The sequence below is a fragment of the Vitis vinifera genome, chromosome 3, assembly GCF_030704535.1.
Source record: "Vitis vinifera cultivar Pinot Noir 40024 chromosome 3, ASM3070453v1".
In the NCBI taxonomy this organism is placed as follows: domain Eukaryota; kingdom Viridiplantae; phylum Streptophyta; class Magnoliopsida; order Vitales; family Vitaceae; genus Vitis; species Vitis vinifera.
In genome coordinates, this window is record NC_081807.1 from 9825596 (window position 1) to 9840677 (window position 15082).

The 15082-nt window shown below is 31.6% G+C and overlaps 1 protein-coding gene across 1 annotated transcript; it reads left to right on the forward strand.

Annotated features, from left to right (window-relative positions):
* Positions 1-4037: 4037 nt before the first annotated feature.
* LOC100264583 (glutamyl-tRNA reductase 1, chloroplastic) lies at positions 4038-8897 on the forward strand. Its single transcript, XM_002264392.4, has 3 exons — positions 4038-4380; positions 6996-7237; positions 7497-8897. The coding sequence occupies exons 1-3, from the start codon at positions 4155-4157 to the stop codon at positions 8625-8627; spliced, it is 1599 nt and encodes a 532-aa protein (XP_002264428.1). The 5' UTR covers positions 4038-4154; the 3' UTR covers positions 8628-8897.
* Positions 8898-15082: the final 6185 nt, after the last annotated feature.

Genomic DNA, 15082 nt, shown 5'->3' on the forward strand with positions numbered 1-15082 from the left:
TAAATTAAGTTATTAATTCACTTTAATTTAATTATTTTACTTATTACTTAAAATTGTTTTTAACTTTAAGTCATACCATTAAGTTATTTTATCAAACATACTTAATTTACTTAATACCTTAAATTAATTTTTTGTTTACTTTAAGTCATACCATTAAGTTATTTTATCAAATATACTTAATTTATTTAATGACTTAAATTAAGTTATTAAGTCATTAAGTCACTTAAAATTAATTTAGGTTGAATCACGTAAATCGTTGTATACTTTATGTGTCTTTGTTTTCTTTTTCTTATTCTTTTGTTCCTATTACTATTCTTTGTCTTGGTTTACCACAACAATTTCAAGTACCAGAGAAATGACAAAATAATAATTATATTATTGTCTTGCCTAGCCTTAATTCATTTTTCGATTCCGAGTCTGAATCACTTTGTGAATATCTTAATTAAGATCTTCAACTCATTACTCTTATATAATGGATGACTCATTTGTATGATGTATGCTTTTATAATTAAAACAATCATAAACATAAAAATGAGAATGTGACTCTAGACTTTAAAATTTATCAAAGAGATTCATAACTCCTCTTAGATTGTGTTTAGTTGCTAGGTACGAGGGACATACATGCAAATCCTAATATATATATATATATATATTATGGGATATAATATCCTTGAATGTTGTATCAAATAGACAAAATATCTTGAAATACCATATCCAATGAGTTATATTGAAATCCTAAGATATTATTTTTTTAATGGAATATAATATCTTGAATGTTGTATCAAATAGACAAAATATCTAAAAATACTATATCCAATGAGTTATATTGTGTTGTTGTGGACCCCGTATTTCGGCTCATGATGGCGAGCTATATTTTTATTTTGAAAAATTGATTTATTTATTTGGTTGAAAAGAATTGACTTGGAGTCGCCACTTATTTTTGTTTTATTTTTAAAGGGTAAACAAAATAAGAAAGAAAACCCTAAGTGTGACTCCTTATTTTGGAAAAGGTGGTTTGCGAAAACTCGGATCGGGTTCGGGGGTCAGGTTACTTATCAGGAAGGTACGGTAAAAACCATAGCACCCTTCTAAGTCCCTAAAAACGAGTCTCTACTAATAAAATGGAGCAATCATGACAATTAATTAATCGAGCATAGATACTGAATGAATATCACTCAAAACAAAATAATTGAATGAATAGGAAAGGCAAATAATGTACCTGAGTGATGAACTGACTTACTTCAACGAAAACAAATGTTATCAATTAAACACAAAATAATCGTGTGTATATCATAGAATAGTGTAAATCAATCACATATAGCAATCAAATCAATCAATCCTCCAATCGATCATAAAATCACTCGTGTGGGGCCCCCACCAAAGCCCAATCTATCTTGCATGAATTAATCCTACAAATTCCATTAATCTGGAATTATGAAAATTATATTCATGCTTATGTAAAATCAAGAGAAACAAGAGATTATTTGAAACCCAAAGGGAATTAAAACTGTTAGAGAGAAAATTAGATTTTTGAAATTTATTTGAAAATTGGAGTCTTGGGAATTAAATTTAAGAATTGGAATCTTGGAAATTAAATTTGAAAGAAATTAGCAAATTATTTGGGAATTAAAATTTCGAGAATTTGAATTTAAGAATTGGTTAAAATTATTTGGGAAGTAGAAACTATGAAAATTAAATTATAAAAAATTGAAATATTGGAAATTATTTGAAGGTGGAATTTTAAAATAAATATATAATTAAAATAATAATAACGAAAATAATAATGATTAAATAAATAAATGTAAAAATTAAAATTTTAGGGATTAGAAAACAAATTCAAAAATCAGAAAATTGATGAATTATTTTTTAGGATGGCATTTCCAAAAAAAACTAAATTTCAGAAATTGAAATGTTAAAAAAAATAAAAATAAAATTCTAATATAAGAATATGAAGAAATAATAAAAAAAGGAAAAAGCTTGTGGTCATCCTCAATTGCAAGACTTATCCACGTTGGTCAAAGTGGCAATCAACCTATTCCAAAGAATGCCACAAGACTACTTCCCATATTACAATAATGCCATTCAGACCTACTTTCCATTTTCCAATGCACAAATCTCTCAAATTCACACCACAAATCCATTTCTTTTATGCAAGTGCCGGCCATACTCACCACAAGCCCATTTTCCAATGCACATCTCTCAAATTCACACCACAAAGCCTTTTGCATGTGCCGCCGGCCATGTTCCCACCACAAGCCCATTTTTTTAATGCACATATCTCTCAAAGAATTTTTGATACATTGGAAATGAATATGGTATAAAAATAAGGTTGTATATAAAATAAATAATAAAAAAAAAAATTGTGAATAATATATCATATCACTTATCTTTTTTCATATTTGGTTGAATATAAAATAGCTAATAAAATAATTTGTCTTATCCAATCGCTAATTATGAGTATCCCATTCAATGTTATATTTAACCAAACATGTCCATAGTCTTTCCATTAAAGGCTACATGCAAATTATGGGTGTCTTTGGTAAGTGTTTTGGAAAACAATTCTAAAAAATAGTTTGATAGTTTATGAGAACAATGAAAATTCTTCTTTGAGTTGTGTAGAACAAAAGTCTGTTTGAAAATATAAAATGTTTTTAACATGTTTTTAATATTTTAAAAATAATTTTTACATATAGTGTTTTATTTTTAATTATTTTACATGTTTTGTATAATTATTTACCTTAAAAAAATAAGTGAAATAATAGAAAACAAGTAAAAGATATTCTTAAAAATACTTTTTTTTTTTTAAGAACAAAAAACAGAAAACAGTTTTTAGTTACCAAATGTGTTTTTTTTGTATTTTTTGTTTTGGAGAACAAAAAAGTATTTTCATAGGCAATTCTCAGGCCCTATATTTTTTATTTATTAATATTATGTACAAATTTATGGATAACAGTGAGTTATCAAGTTGAATGCATCCATGTAATTTTCCCGTTTATATTTTTCTAGCTTCCTCTTTTTCCCATAAAACCTTATGTACAAAATAGATTTTATAAAAGTTGTAATGCAAGATTCATATAAATAAAAAATTCTTAACTCTTCATTTTCGATTTTTAGTCTTCAAAACTCTTTGATGACTTATTAATTGGTTCAATTATATATCAATTGATATACTATTTAAAAGTATAAATTTATTTTTATTTGTGATTATAAGGAAAAAAGAAATGCTAAAACCTATTTTTATTTTTGGAGACTACTAATTTGTATATAAAATAAAAGAAATCTTATAAAGAGATTTATTTAATATTTTTAAAATTTATTTTAAAATTTTTAAAATTCGAGATGATAAAAATTTTTCAATATCTTAATTTTTTTTTTAAATAATCACTAAAATTTGTTGGTATTTTAGAGTAAAACATTTAAGAAAATTACTATTACATCATATTTGATATGAGAACGTGGAACTAGAGATTGCAATAGAATGGGTTTGGGATGGGTCGCTTCTATCCCAACCCTGTCATGTTTATTTAAAATAATTTTTATTCATATCTTATTAAAAAAATTAAATAGAACATGATGAGATTGTTATCCCTATGGAAAATGAGAATGAAGATGATTTTTTTTTTGTTTTTATTATTTCTTAAAAGCAGAGTCAATTTAGTGATTCAAATTATTATGTTTGGATATATCTAGAAATGGAAAGTTGAAGTAATTCTTTACTTTTATTTCAATATTTGGTAATATTGAAAAATAAAAAAATGAAATAAATTGAATAATAATCTTATACATATTTTAAAATATTTTTTATTTTTATTTAAAAAAATATATTTTTTAAGAGTATAAGTCTAAAGAAAAAATATTTAATTAATAAATCGGACGGTACGTTTGAATTGGTGGGGGTGACGGCCGATTTGTCTTTCGGAAATTGGAATTTGGAATTAGCCTTCGATCGAAACGACGCGTTTTACTTTTTCCACGGTCATAGTAGAGGGGCGTGTGGAGCCAACGCGAACCACTTCTTCCTATAAATAGATCTTCCAAATTTAACTACCTCCACTTTCAAACTGCAGTTCACCCAACCCATACCTTTGACACCTTCTCTCTCCTCGCTCGCCGTTGACATCTAAGTTTAGGGTTCGGATTCCGCCTTGGCTCCGATGGCGGTGGCCTCCGGTTCCGCCGCCTCTTTTGCAGCCTTCAAGTCTGGTCTCCGTTGCAATGCCTCCGTTTCTTATCCTCCCGGTCGGATCTCCGTCAGGCCAGGGAAAACAGCCGGATTGGGGGCGGTTAGGTGTAGCGTTGGTTCTGATGATTTGGCCAAGGCGGAATTGAGGGCGTCGAGTGTTTCAGCTCTTGAATTGCTCAAAACTTCGGCTGCTGACAGTGAGTTTCTATTTCTTTGCATTGATTTTTTGTTTTTTATTCTTAAAATTTTTGTATTCCAATTTGTTAGATTGAGGCTCTATTCGTCTGTGATAGCATTTGAACGGCAAGGAAAAGGCCATGTGGAGAATTTCTTGAATTTTTTCATTTATGTATTTTTCCATTCACATGATCAAAATTTTAGCTCAAATAATTGGAACTTTAACAAAGTGCCCCTTGAACTTCATTGATGGATTGGGTTTTCCATTTTTCTTCCCATGGTGATGGAGGAATGGTTGTATGCCATAGTTTTCGACATAAAAAATTGAACCTTATGAGATCGGAATATTGTTTTATGACTGTTAATTTGCTAAACAATTTTGGCTGGGTTAAAGGAAGAGTTGACTCATAGTTTAAAAGGCGTAAGGCCCACCTAAGGCATAAAAGTCATCTATAGCCCAGGAGCAAGGCACGGAGAAAAGTGAAATGTGAACTTGGATGCATATCGATAAAAAAAATTTAATAAACCTAACATTTAAAAGAAGCATTCAATAAAAAAGTAGTGAAATTATATAAATTTCAATATATAATTAGAAAAAAGTTGACAAGGTGTGCCTCTTCAATAAGGTGTGTTGGCAAGCAAGGCCCTATAACTATGGTTGCCCCTTGAGCTTAGGCACACTTAAAGCGTGCCTTTTAATGCTATGGTTTGACTATGTGCAATATTGAAGATCTTTCTGCTTTCTCCATACATTAGGTGGATTCTTCTTTTGTTCTATTTTCTTTGTGCTATTTCTTTAAAGACTCTCTTCTTCAAGTGGCGTATCAAATGTGTTTTCCATGATAGTGACAAAGATTTTGAAAATTCAGAAATAAAAAAGGAGTGATTGGATGTTGTATAAAGGTGGATGAATTGTAAGCAACATGAGTATGCCAAATTATGCTATAGATGTTATTTTTCATTTTCTGTGAGGAAAAGCAAGGAAAACTGTCACTGAGTGCATACTTCTTGTTTGGTTTGCTCATGAGAGCTTTAATTTGGTATTGTGATTGGAGTGTTTTTTACTTGTAGTTAGAAGGAATTGCAAGATCAGTTCAGTTGATTTAAAAAAAAAAGAAACCCCTATGATCTTATATAATTTCAACTATATGCGGACTATTTACACATGGATGCATGTGTCATGTTCAAAGTTTTAACATTCCAAGTTCGTTGTTACACCCAAAAAGGTAATTAAAAACTATGGACAAAAGAAAAACAGATCAAAAAAGAAACACTAATATATTGAGTAAAAGTTTTTTCATTCTTCATTTCTCATTGTCCTCAAGGTGTACATTCAAATTATTCAAATAAGATCTCTTCAATGTTTGGTTGAACATTAATTACATTTAAGTGTCGATATACTTGGTACTCATTTGGAATAATGATTACACTTAATCCTTTATCTTTAATACATGCCTCCAACAACACACAATGTTTTCATTTAAGAATATCAGGATCACTTTCTGTTCCTTTCTTTTTTGACTTAAATTTCTCAGCTTATACAAAAAAATTAAAATCTGATTTTTCTTTAAAAATTTAAAATAATTAATGTGGTTCAGTATGGTATGTATTGTACTGCATTTCATAAAAATACATTTTAGATGGTACAAAAACTGTAGTATGGATTACTTTACAGTAAAAGTTTTTCTTTCATAAGGTATGTATCTTATTATAGTAAATTATCCAACTATCGGTTTTAGTGTTGGCATTTAAAAATTGAACTCAATAATGTGGTCCCAAATGCAAAATAACTGTTATTTTTTAAAATAGTCTGTGATTCTCTGCAATTCAATAGCTCTTCATTTTTGGATAAAGTGGATAAGTCTCCGAATTTTGCTGAAATGTCACCATCAACCAGTGTACCTTTTGTGGCAACCATGATGACTCCATCAAGGTGGATTTTATGGGACCTCAGACACAGTCATTTTCTTTTGCTGAATGTCATCAAGAGTCAAAGGACATTATTCTTTTCTCCTCATGTAATCTAATTGGTATCTTCTACTAGGAGGAAGCTAACATATAATACTGAGTAAGACATTGATAAAGGGTACACTTGAAGTGTCAAAATGATGTTTTTCATTTGCTATTTGCTCTCAGGGACACATTTTCCTCTAATGCTCCTCATGAGATGAAAATCTCATCCTATTTGCAGTCATTACTTTTCTTCCCTCTTGGTAGCAGCAAAAGCTGGCAACAATATTTAGGTTTCCCAACTCGAAAAAAATGTACTATCAGTTTTGGGCAATTATATTGCATGATTCCTCAGGAATTAATATACCTAATGGATTAAGTAGGTGTTATGCAGTCAAATAGTGAGAAGGTTTACCTAATTTCGGACAGATGGATTTGCCTTTATATTCTACTTCTTTTCTGGACATTCAAGTATTCTTGAATTGAGGCTGTGGGTGCATATGACATTTTATATATTCTCCATTCCATGTAGTTTGTGGCAAATTAACTGGAAATAATATCAGCTTTCAGTTTTTTTGATGTTATATTCTCTCTCTGCCCTTTTTACTTCATTTTTAAGTGCATTTTAGCAAAGTCTACATGTTGATTGTTGTGGAGACTCATTTCTTTATATTTTTTCTATCAGGATATACGAAAGAGAGGAGCAGTATTATTGTCATAGGGCTTAGTTTTCATACAGCACCAGTTGAGGTACGCGAGAAACTTGCCATTCCAGAAGCAAACTGGCCACAGGCCATTGTTGAGCTCTGTGCTTTGAACCATATAGAAGAAGCCGCTGTCCTTAGCACTTGTAACAGAATGGAAATATATGTCGTGGCTCTCTCTCAGCATCGTGGGGTTAAAGAAGTGACGGAATGGATGTCAAAGGTATTGTATTGCATAATTTTCTTTTTATTTTGTGTGGGGAAACTTGATAGTCCAAGATCCCTTCGTTTTCCCCCAACCAAAACAGAGGGAAGGCAGATTACTGAAATGAATGGGATCATGACAACATAAACTCTTAGTACAAAGAACATCCCAAATAAATCCAAATTGTTGTCAATATGCTTTGGATCATCTCTTTTTAATATATATTTTTAATTTTTTTAAATAAACGGTGATGTGACTATGATTATTTTGTTGGCAGACAAGTGGGGTTTCTGTATCAGAGATTTGTCAGCACCGTTTCACATTATACAATGAAGATGCGACACGGCATTTATTTGAAGTATCATCTGGGCTTGATTCTCTTGTTTTAGGAGAAGGTCAAATCCTTGCCCAGGTAAGACAAGTTGTAAAAACTGGACAAGGAGTCCCTGGATTTGATAGGAAGATCAGTGGGTTGTTCAAGCATGCAATCACTGTTGGGAAGAGGGTTAGAACTGAAACCAATATTTCTGCTGGGTCAGTTTCCGTCAGTTCAGCTGCAGTAGAGCTTGCCCTATTAAAGCTTGCAGAATCTTCCTATGCTACTGTCAGGCCATTGGTGATTGGAGCAGGCAAGATGGGTAAACTTGTCATCAAACACTTGGTTGCAAAAGGGTCCACTAAAATCGTAGTTGTGAACAGAAGCGAGGAGAGAGTTGCTGCGATCCGCAAGGAGCTTAAGGATGTTGAGATCATCTACAAACCCCTCTCAGAAATGCTAGCATGCACTGCCGAGGCTGATGTGGTTTTCACCAGCACGGCCTCAGAAAACTCACTGTTCTTGAAAGAGCATGTTGAGGCACTTCCCCCTGTGAGCCAGGAAATTGGAGGCTTGAGACTCTTCATAGATATCTCTGTTCCCAGGAATGTGGGACCGTGCGTCTCTGATCTTGAGACTGTACGTGTTTACAATGTGGATGATCTTAAGGAAGTAGTAGCAGCAAATAAGGAGGATCGCCTTCGGAAAGCAATGGAAGCTCAGGGGATTATTGCAGAGGAATTGAAACAATTCAAATCTTGGAAGGACTCGTTAGAGACTGTTCCAACCATCAAGAAACTCAGGGCTTATGCTGAAAGAATTAGAGCTTCTGAGCTGGACAAATGTTTGTCAAAGATGGGTGATGGTATCTCAAAGAAACAAAAGGCAGCTCTTTATGATCTTAGCATGGGCATAGTGAACAAGCTTCTACATGGTCCAATCCAACACCTGAGATGCGATGAGAACGAAAACCGGACTCTAAACGAGACACTCGAGAATATGCATGCCCTTAACAGAATTTTTGACCTTGAGACAGATACATCTTTGTTAGAAGAGAAGATTCGAGCCAAGGTGAAGCAGTCCCAGCCCTAAGCCCTTCGTGACGGGTCATTTTTTCCTCTATACTCATTTGTTCATTCAGAGTATACCATCTTTAAAGGTTCGTATATTCATGGTTTGGTGCATGGATTTCTGGGGGGATTTACTTATATTGTATACTAATGATACCGGCCATTGTAGGAAACAATAAGTTTTTGAACTGAGCTTCATTTTTTGTACAAGATGTCCCCCATGGTTGACAAGAGAGAGCCTCTATGGGAAGCTAATTTCATTTTTTTGTAATTAATATGCTGATTCTTTCAAGCTTTGATGTGTCAAAAATCCGTTATCTCTTTCCTACTCTCATACTTATTGTGAATTTCTTCATCTTCCTATCAAAAATTCAAAGAAGGGAGGAGGGGTAAAAAAAAAAAGGAACTAACTGAAGAAAAGGAGTATTAGATAGAGTACAAATCAAGTTTAATTATTTTTACCAATTTTTAGTGTTTTTTCCTCTTTCTAGGGAAAGGTTTACCATATTTGGCCATGCAACAAACAAGGATTAAAATTTTGGTGAAATTTGCCGAAGTTTTGGGATGCCTTGTACTAAGTATAACAATAAGATAGATTTTTTCGAGCATACATACTACCCGCTTCGAAGGAGACAAGTTTGTGATGAAAATAAATAGGCTACATGTGGATTTGAGATTTTTTTTTTGAGCATCCATCCTACTCCGTCGGAGAGAAACAAGTTTATTTGAGATTTTTTCTTTAAAAAAAGTGGGTTACAACTCATTAATTTGAAAAAATATAGAAAAAAAACCTCAAATTTTATAAATAAGTTTTATCTTCATTCATCTAAGAATGTTTTAAAATACATGCATTTTTTCATAAATTAGATAATTATTTTTCAAAATGATCCTTTTACTTGTTATGTCGATAACACTAATTAACAAGTTGACGCTTAAATGCTTAATGGGAAATAATTGATCTCCCTTCTAGTTCTAGTTCTTTTTTCTAGCCAGGAGACTTGATTTGGAATTTTTTTTCCTCTCTGAAAACAAACATCCTTAGGAATATTGAACAACAATAAGATAAAAAAAAAATTTAAAATTTAAAATACAATTAAAACTAAAATACTTAAAAATTGAATACAATTAAAAGGAAAAATTTTAAAAATAAAATATTGACTTCTATTATATTTCTCTTTCTCGATGTCTATATCTTTAACTAACATAATTTGTGAGCAAATTGAAATAGGTTTATATCAATGGAATGAGATTAAGACATTAATTATTTTATTTTTAAATTCTATTTAACCAATTGTTAAAAATATAAAAATCATCTTAATAATTTTTTAATAAGTTTTTTTATATTTATGTTACATTAATAGAAACTTGTAAATAAAATCATAAATATTTTTAATATGAAAATAATTGTATTATTGAATATATTCATAAGAAATCATCATTTTAACATTAAATATGTTTGTAAGTTTTGTATGTTATGTGACAATTTTTATCATATGTGTTGGTACACAACCAATAATGTTTTTTCTGGTTAGCTTCTTTTGAGCGAACGACGAGCATGCACGCAATAAAGTATGTCCAAATGGTTTTTTCGGTGCGTCCCTTCGAAGCTTAAGTTAATATTTGAAAAAGATAGATAATAGCTTTTAGGGAGCTTATTTCATACCTAAACTTCATGTCTAGTGACCTTTTATTTTGATAAAGTTGTAACGTTTCATGTGTCTCTTTAATGCTTTAAATGGACCCATAATTGGCTTAGCGACTAACGGTTTCTAGGTTTAAAGTTAGGTATTTATGTTCAGGATTGCTCTTGTTGTAACGACTTAGAACATTTATTACTCGTGCAATGAATATGGGCACTGTTCAGATAGCCCTTTGTCCACCTAATACCTAGAAGGGAAATGGATTTATGCCTGGATGGATGCGAGGTCCCATAATATGCATATTGTTTTGTTCAATAACACAATTTTAACATGGGTATTATTATTTATTTTATTATTTCTTATCATTATTTCACAATACTTTTAAGAGATTTCATCAAATTTTCGATCCACTAATATTTTTTCATAAATTTTTGTCAAATATTTCTACAACTCATCATTGATATTTTTCCTAATATTGAAAGAAGGGTTTTACCATCATGGGTTAAGCAAAATGAAGAAAACAGAGTGAATCGGGTGAAAATAAAAGAAAATGAAAATAGCAAATTATTTCTCATTCATATTTAACAGTATGTTGTTATAATTGTTATAATTTTGAGCATCTTAGATGCTTAGAAAAGAAGGGAATTTATTAAAATACATTTTTTAATCCTAGTTAAAATAGATATTTTCATTCTTATTAATAAATAGATACTTTAATTCTTCTTCTTCTCATTATTATTCATTTGTGTATCTATTAACTAATTTTATTTTCTAATAATTAATTTTAAAATAAATTATACTAACATCCCTTATTTTTCACATTTTGCACACTAGTTTCATATTTCACATGAATTACAAATCAGTCCCCTCACCTTTTATCTCGGTTGGAATGTATTCCCATCCTTCCATGAATGGTACCTTAATGGATATAAATGATCTTAAATGATGAAATTGTATATAAATAACAAGTATTGTTGCTTCATTGACGAGCTTATCATTATTCATGTGGACATAAACCTAAAATAGAAGAGTAATTGAGATACAAGACATACATATCTAACATTTTTTTTTAGAGTATTTCCTTCAAATTAAGTTTGTTGGACTAGTCTTGGTGTAGTTCCACAATATTTCAAAGAGGATCTATTTCCTTGTGTTCAAAGTTATGCACAACCTTATTTCACAATATATGTGCCCATTTGGGCAAAGGTGTGACATAGACTCTCTTTATTATATCCAATTACATGGAGAGTCCACTTGTAATTATGCCAAGAATTTTAGTGTAACCATAGTTCACATGGAGAGTTTCGATGACACTTTAGCCAGGATTGCCTTTAAGAGAGGCCTATACCCCTAACTTTGATTCGTATCACATAAGAAGTCTACGAGTATGGGGGAAATGTTCACTAGAATATGCAAATATGACAATTTGGAAGAAGAACAACGGTTTTGAATGTTCACTAGAATATACAAATATGTCAATTTGAAACAAGAACGACTTTGATACCAAAGGTGATAACCACAATCACTTACGAGGGTGGAAAGAAGAATAGCGTTATAGGGCAAATTTCATAAAGAAAAAAGGGCACATTGAAAATACTCCATTAACTCTTCAAGAAGGGTGAAACAAGACAGGGTTTCAAGTCAAATAAAATATAGAAAGGAGAAAAGAAGTTTTAAAGAAGTCAAGTATTCATCACCATAAAGAAAACTTGATCCAATATATTAGTGGTAAATTTAGAGAAGATGTTTCTTGGCTCATAGATCTAAGAATAATTGATTAAGCAATGGGAAACTTTAGCATGCTTATGAGGTACACCACAAATGTTACATTTGTTGGAAAGTGAATTTACTTTATCCATTATAATTAAATAATTTTTTTTTGTATCCCTTATTGTTAGGAATTTGAGACTAATCCAAACTATGGTAATCACCCTAGAGGGGGTGGGGGGTAAATAGGGTGATGGTCTTTTTTTCACAAATTTAAACTATGCAAAAATAAGAGACAATTATATGCAAGTATATAATAAACAAAATAAAGACAATTGCATATAATTTAAAAGAGTTAGGGAAGAGAGAGTGCAAACATGAGAGTTTATAGTGGTTCGACATTTCTTTGCCTACATCCACTCTTCTCAACCTCCTAATCGAGTGAGGGTTCCACTATCTTGAAGCTTCAACCAAGCTTCCAATCTCTTTACAATTGGATTATGGTTCCAATTCACCCTCTTGGACTTTTGGATCCAAGCACCCTTTACACTTCTTCAAGAGATATCCATCTCTTGAACAACCTCTCAATTGATACCCCTCACTTGAGAAAATTCTTCGAAAAGATATACAAATAATGATCTCACAAAAATCTTAGTAATAGAACTTTAGGCTCAAAGATACAAGAAAAACTAGGATTGAATGGTGCACTAAAGATATTCAAGTTATGAAACGATGGTGCACTAAAAAACACTCTTCCAAGGCTCAAATATAATCAAGAATGATTTGGGAAGGTTAAACTTATGAAACAATGAAATTGGAGCCTTTTTATAGAAGAAAAAAGCCAAACTAGCCGTTGGGGGTTCGACCGGTCGAGCTAGGGGTCAACCGGTTGACTAGCCGTTAGCATTTAATGCTTGGAAAGTGACCGTTGGGCCTTAACTGGACCTCGACCGGACCTCAACCGGACCTCAACCGGTTGAGGTTCAACCTTGACCGGGAAGAGAAGGCCATTGGGAGAGAGAGAAACTTTTTGGCCTCCCTTAACCGGTTCTCGACCGGACTAGCACAACTGGTCAACCGGTTGAGCCATTTTTTGGCTACCAGTTGAGGTTCAACCTTGACCGGGAAGAGAAGGCCACTGGGAGAGAGATAAACTTTTTGGCCTTCCTCAATCGGTCTTCGACCTGACTAGCACAACCGGTCCAACTTTTTTCAACTTAAAACCTTTTAACACAAGTTTGAAAATCATTTAACACAAGGTTTTAGTTGAAAACATGAAATCATCCAATTCTTAAGATATTTAAAACAATATTACTCTTGGATGATTTTGGTGCATAAATAAAGAATGAAATGCATGAAAGTCCTAGTGCACTAACAACCTTACAAAGAGATCTTATGAAGCTTTGGTCTTGAAAAACTCTTCTCTTTGAGGTGGTCTTCTTCTTCATGCTTTCTCCTTGGCTTGATTTGTCTTTGTCATTGCCACTTTGGAAATCGTCTTGCCTAATCACACTTGAAATATGATCATTAGTTCTAAACCTTGTTTTGTTATCATCAAAATCAAGATTAACCAAACCTTGGTTTCACAATCTCCCATTTTTTGATGATGACAAAACCTAGGTTGCTAAAAAGCTTCCCTTCAATATATGCTCCTTTGAATTTAGAAAATTTTCAAGTTTAGAAACTTCAAGGAGTATATTAAGGATGCTCAAAATGATATAATCAAACATAAATAGCATAAAGAGCATTTAGCAATTTGGCAAGACATTATTATTAAAAATGATGCATACAAATATAACCAATAAAGCACATAGCATTAATATGAATAGGATTGCTAAAACAATATTGAAATATCTTCCCAAGTTAGCAACCTACCATTACTTATTCCCCTTTTTGTCATCAACAAAAAGTTTCAATAAAGTATATAAGGGGAATCACATGTTATCAAAAGTTTAAAAAATAAACAATAAGCATGATATGATTTCTCATGAAAATGAATCTTCCCCTTTTTCATTTGAGAATAGTTTCCAAATAAAAGATTGCTCATTTTTAGAGCATTCCCAATTTAAAGCATGATTTGGAAAAATATATATGGGAGAACATATGCATTAAAAAGATATTTAACATGAATTAAATAAAAATTTTTAGGGCACACAAGCATATGATCATTCAATTTTACATATGTATATCAAAAATATTCTTTTTAAATCCAAAACCTTGGTTTAACAAATATGCCAATTTTATCAAAGTGATACCAAAAGTTATATTATCAAAAGATATACCAAGTGTTAGGAAAAATGATACCAATTGCAAATTTAGCTTTAGAAGGGATACCATTACCAATATTGTCAACGCGTTCTTTCCAAGGTAAGCATATCCTCCTTTTTGCATGGATCCCTACTAAACAATTTTAAGAAACCTTTGGTACCCATATCTTTTTGGGTCCTAGAGGGTTAGTCTTTCTTTCCTTTGGAATCCAAAATAATTTAGAGTTTTGAAGAACATGAGGGGATTTTCAAATATCACCAAAGTAACCCCTTCTTTCACAAAAATCGCAAATAGCGAAAGGCGAAAAACTAGAGGTTTCCTTTAAAAAAAAATGATTTTTGAAAGGCTTGTAGGCTAACCTCTTTTTATCAAAAATGCAATTTTTGATTTGCCAAAATCATATCAAAAGTCTTTTGGCCATTTGAGAATTTTTAGCTCCTCATTTTCCTTTTCAAAAGGGATTTTTGTCTTCTCAATATTTTCAAAATTTTCATTATCCTCATTGAGGTCATTTAGAAGACAAGAAATCTTTTTCTTGAGAGGGATATTTTTGGAACCAAGTTTTTCAAGATTAAAATATAATTTTTGAAGCTCATCTTGAAAATCAAAATGGTTAGAGTTGGAGTTTACCTCATCACTTTCACTTTCACTCTCTTCCTCTTCATCATCATTTGTTATAGCCATAAAGGCTATACTTTTCTCATTTTCTTCAACTCTTTGATGATTGTACAACTTTATCTCATAAGTCATGAGTGACCCAATGAGTTCTTCAAGTAAGAGCTTGGTGAGATCCTTCGCTTCTTGAATAGCCGTCACTTTTGTTTCCCATTTCCTTGGTAGAGACCTTAAGATCTTCATGACT

Excerpts from the sequence above, each read along its gene's own strand:
- LOC100264583 (XM_002264392.4), top strand. The coding sequence starts at position 4,155 with ATGGCGGTGGCCTCCGGTTCCGCCGCCTCTTTTGCAGCCTTCAAGTCT. Across the intron at positions 4,381-6,995 it reads CAAAACTTCGGCTGCTGACA|GATATACGAAAGAGAGGAGC; the intron begins GTGAGTTTCTAT and ends TTTTTCTATCAG. Across the intron at positions 7,238-7,496 it reads TGACGGAATGGATGTCAAAG|ACAAGTGGGGTTTCTGTATC; the intron begins GTATTGTATTGC and ends TTTTGTTGGCAG.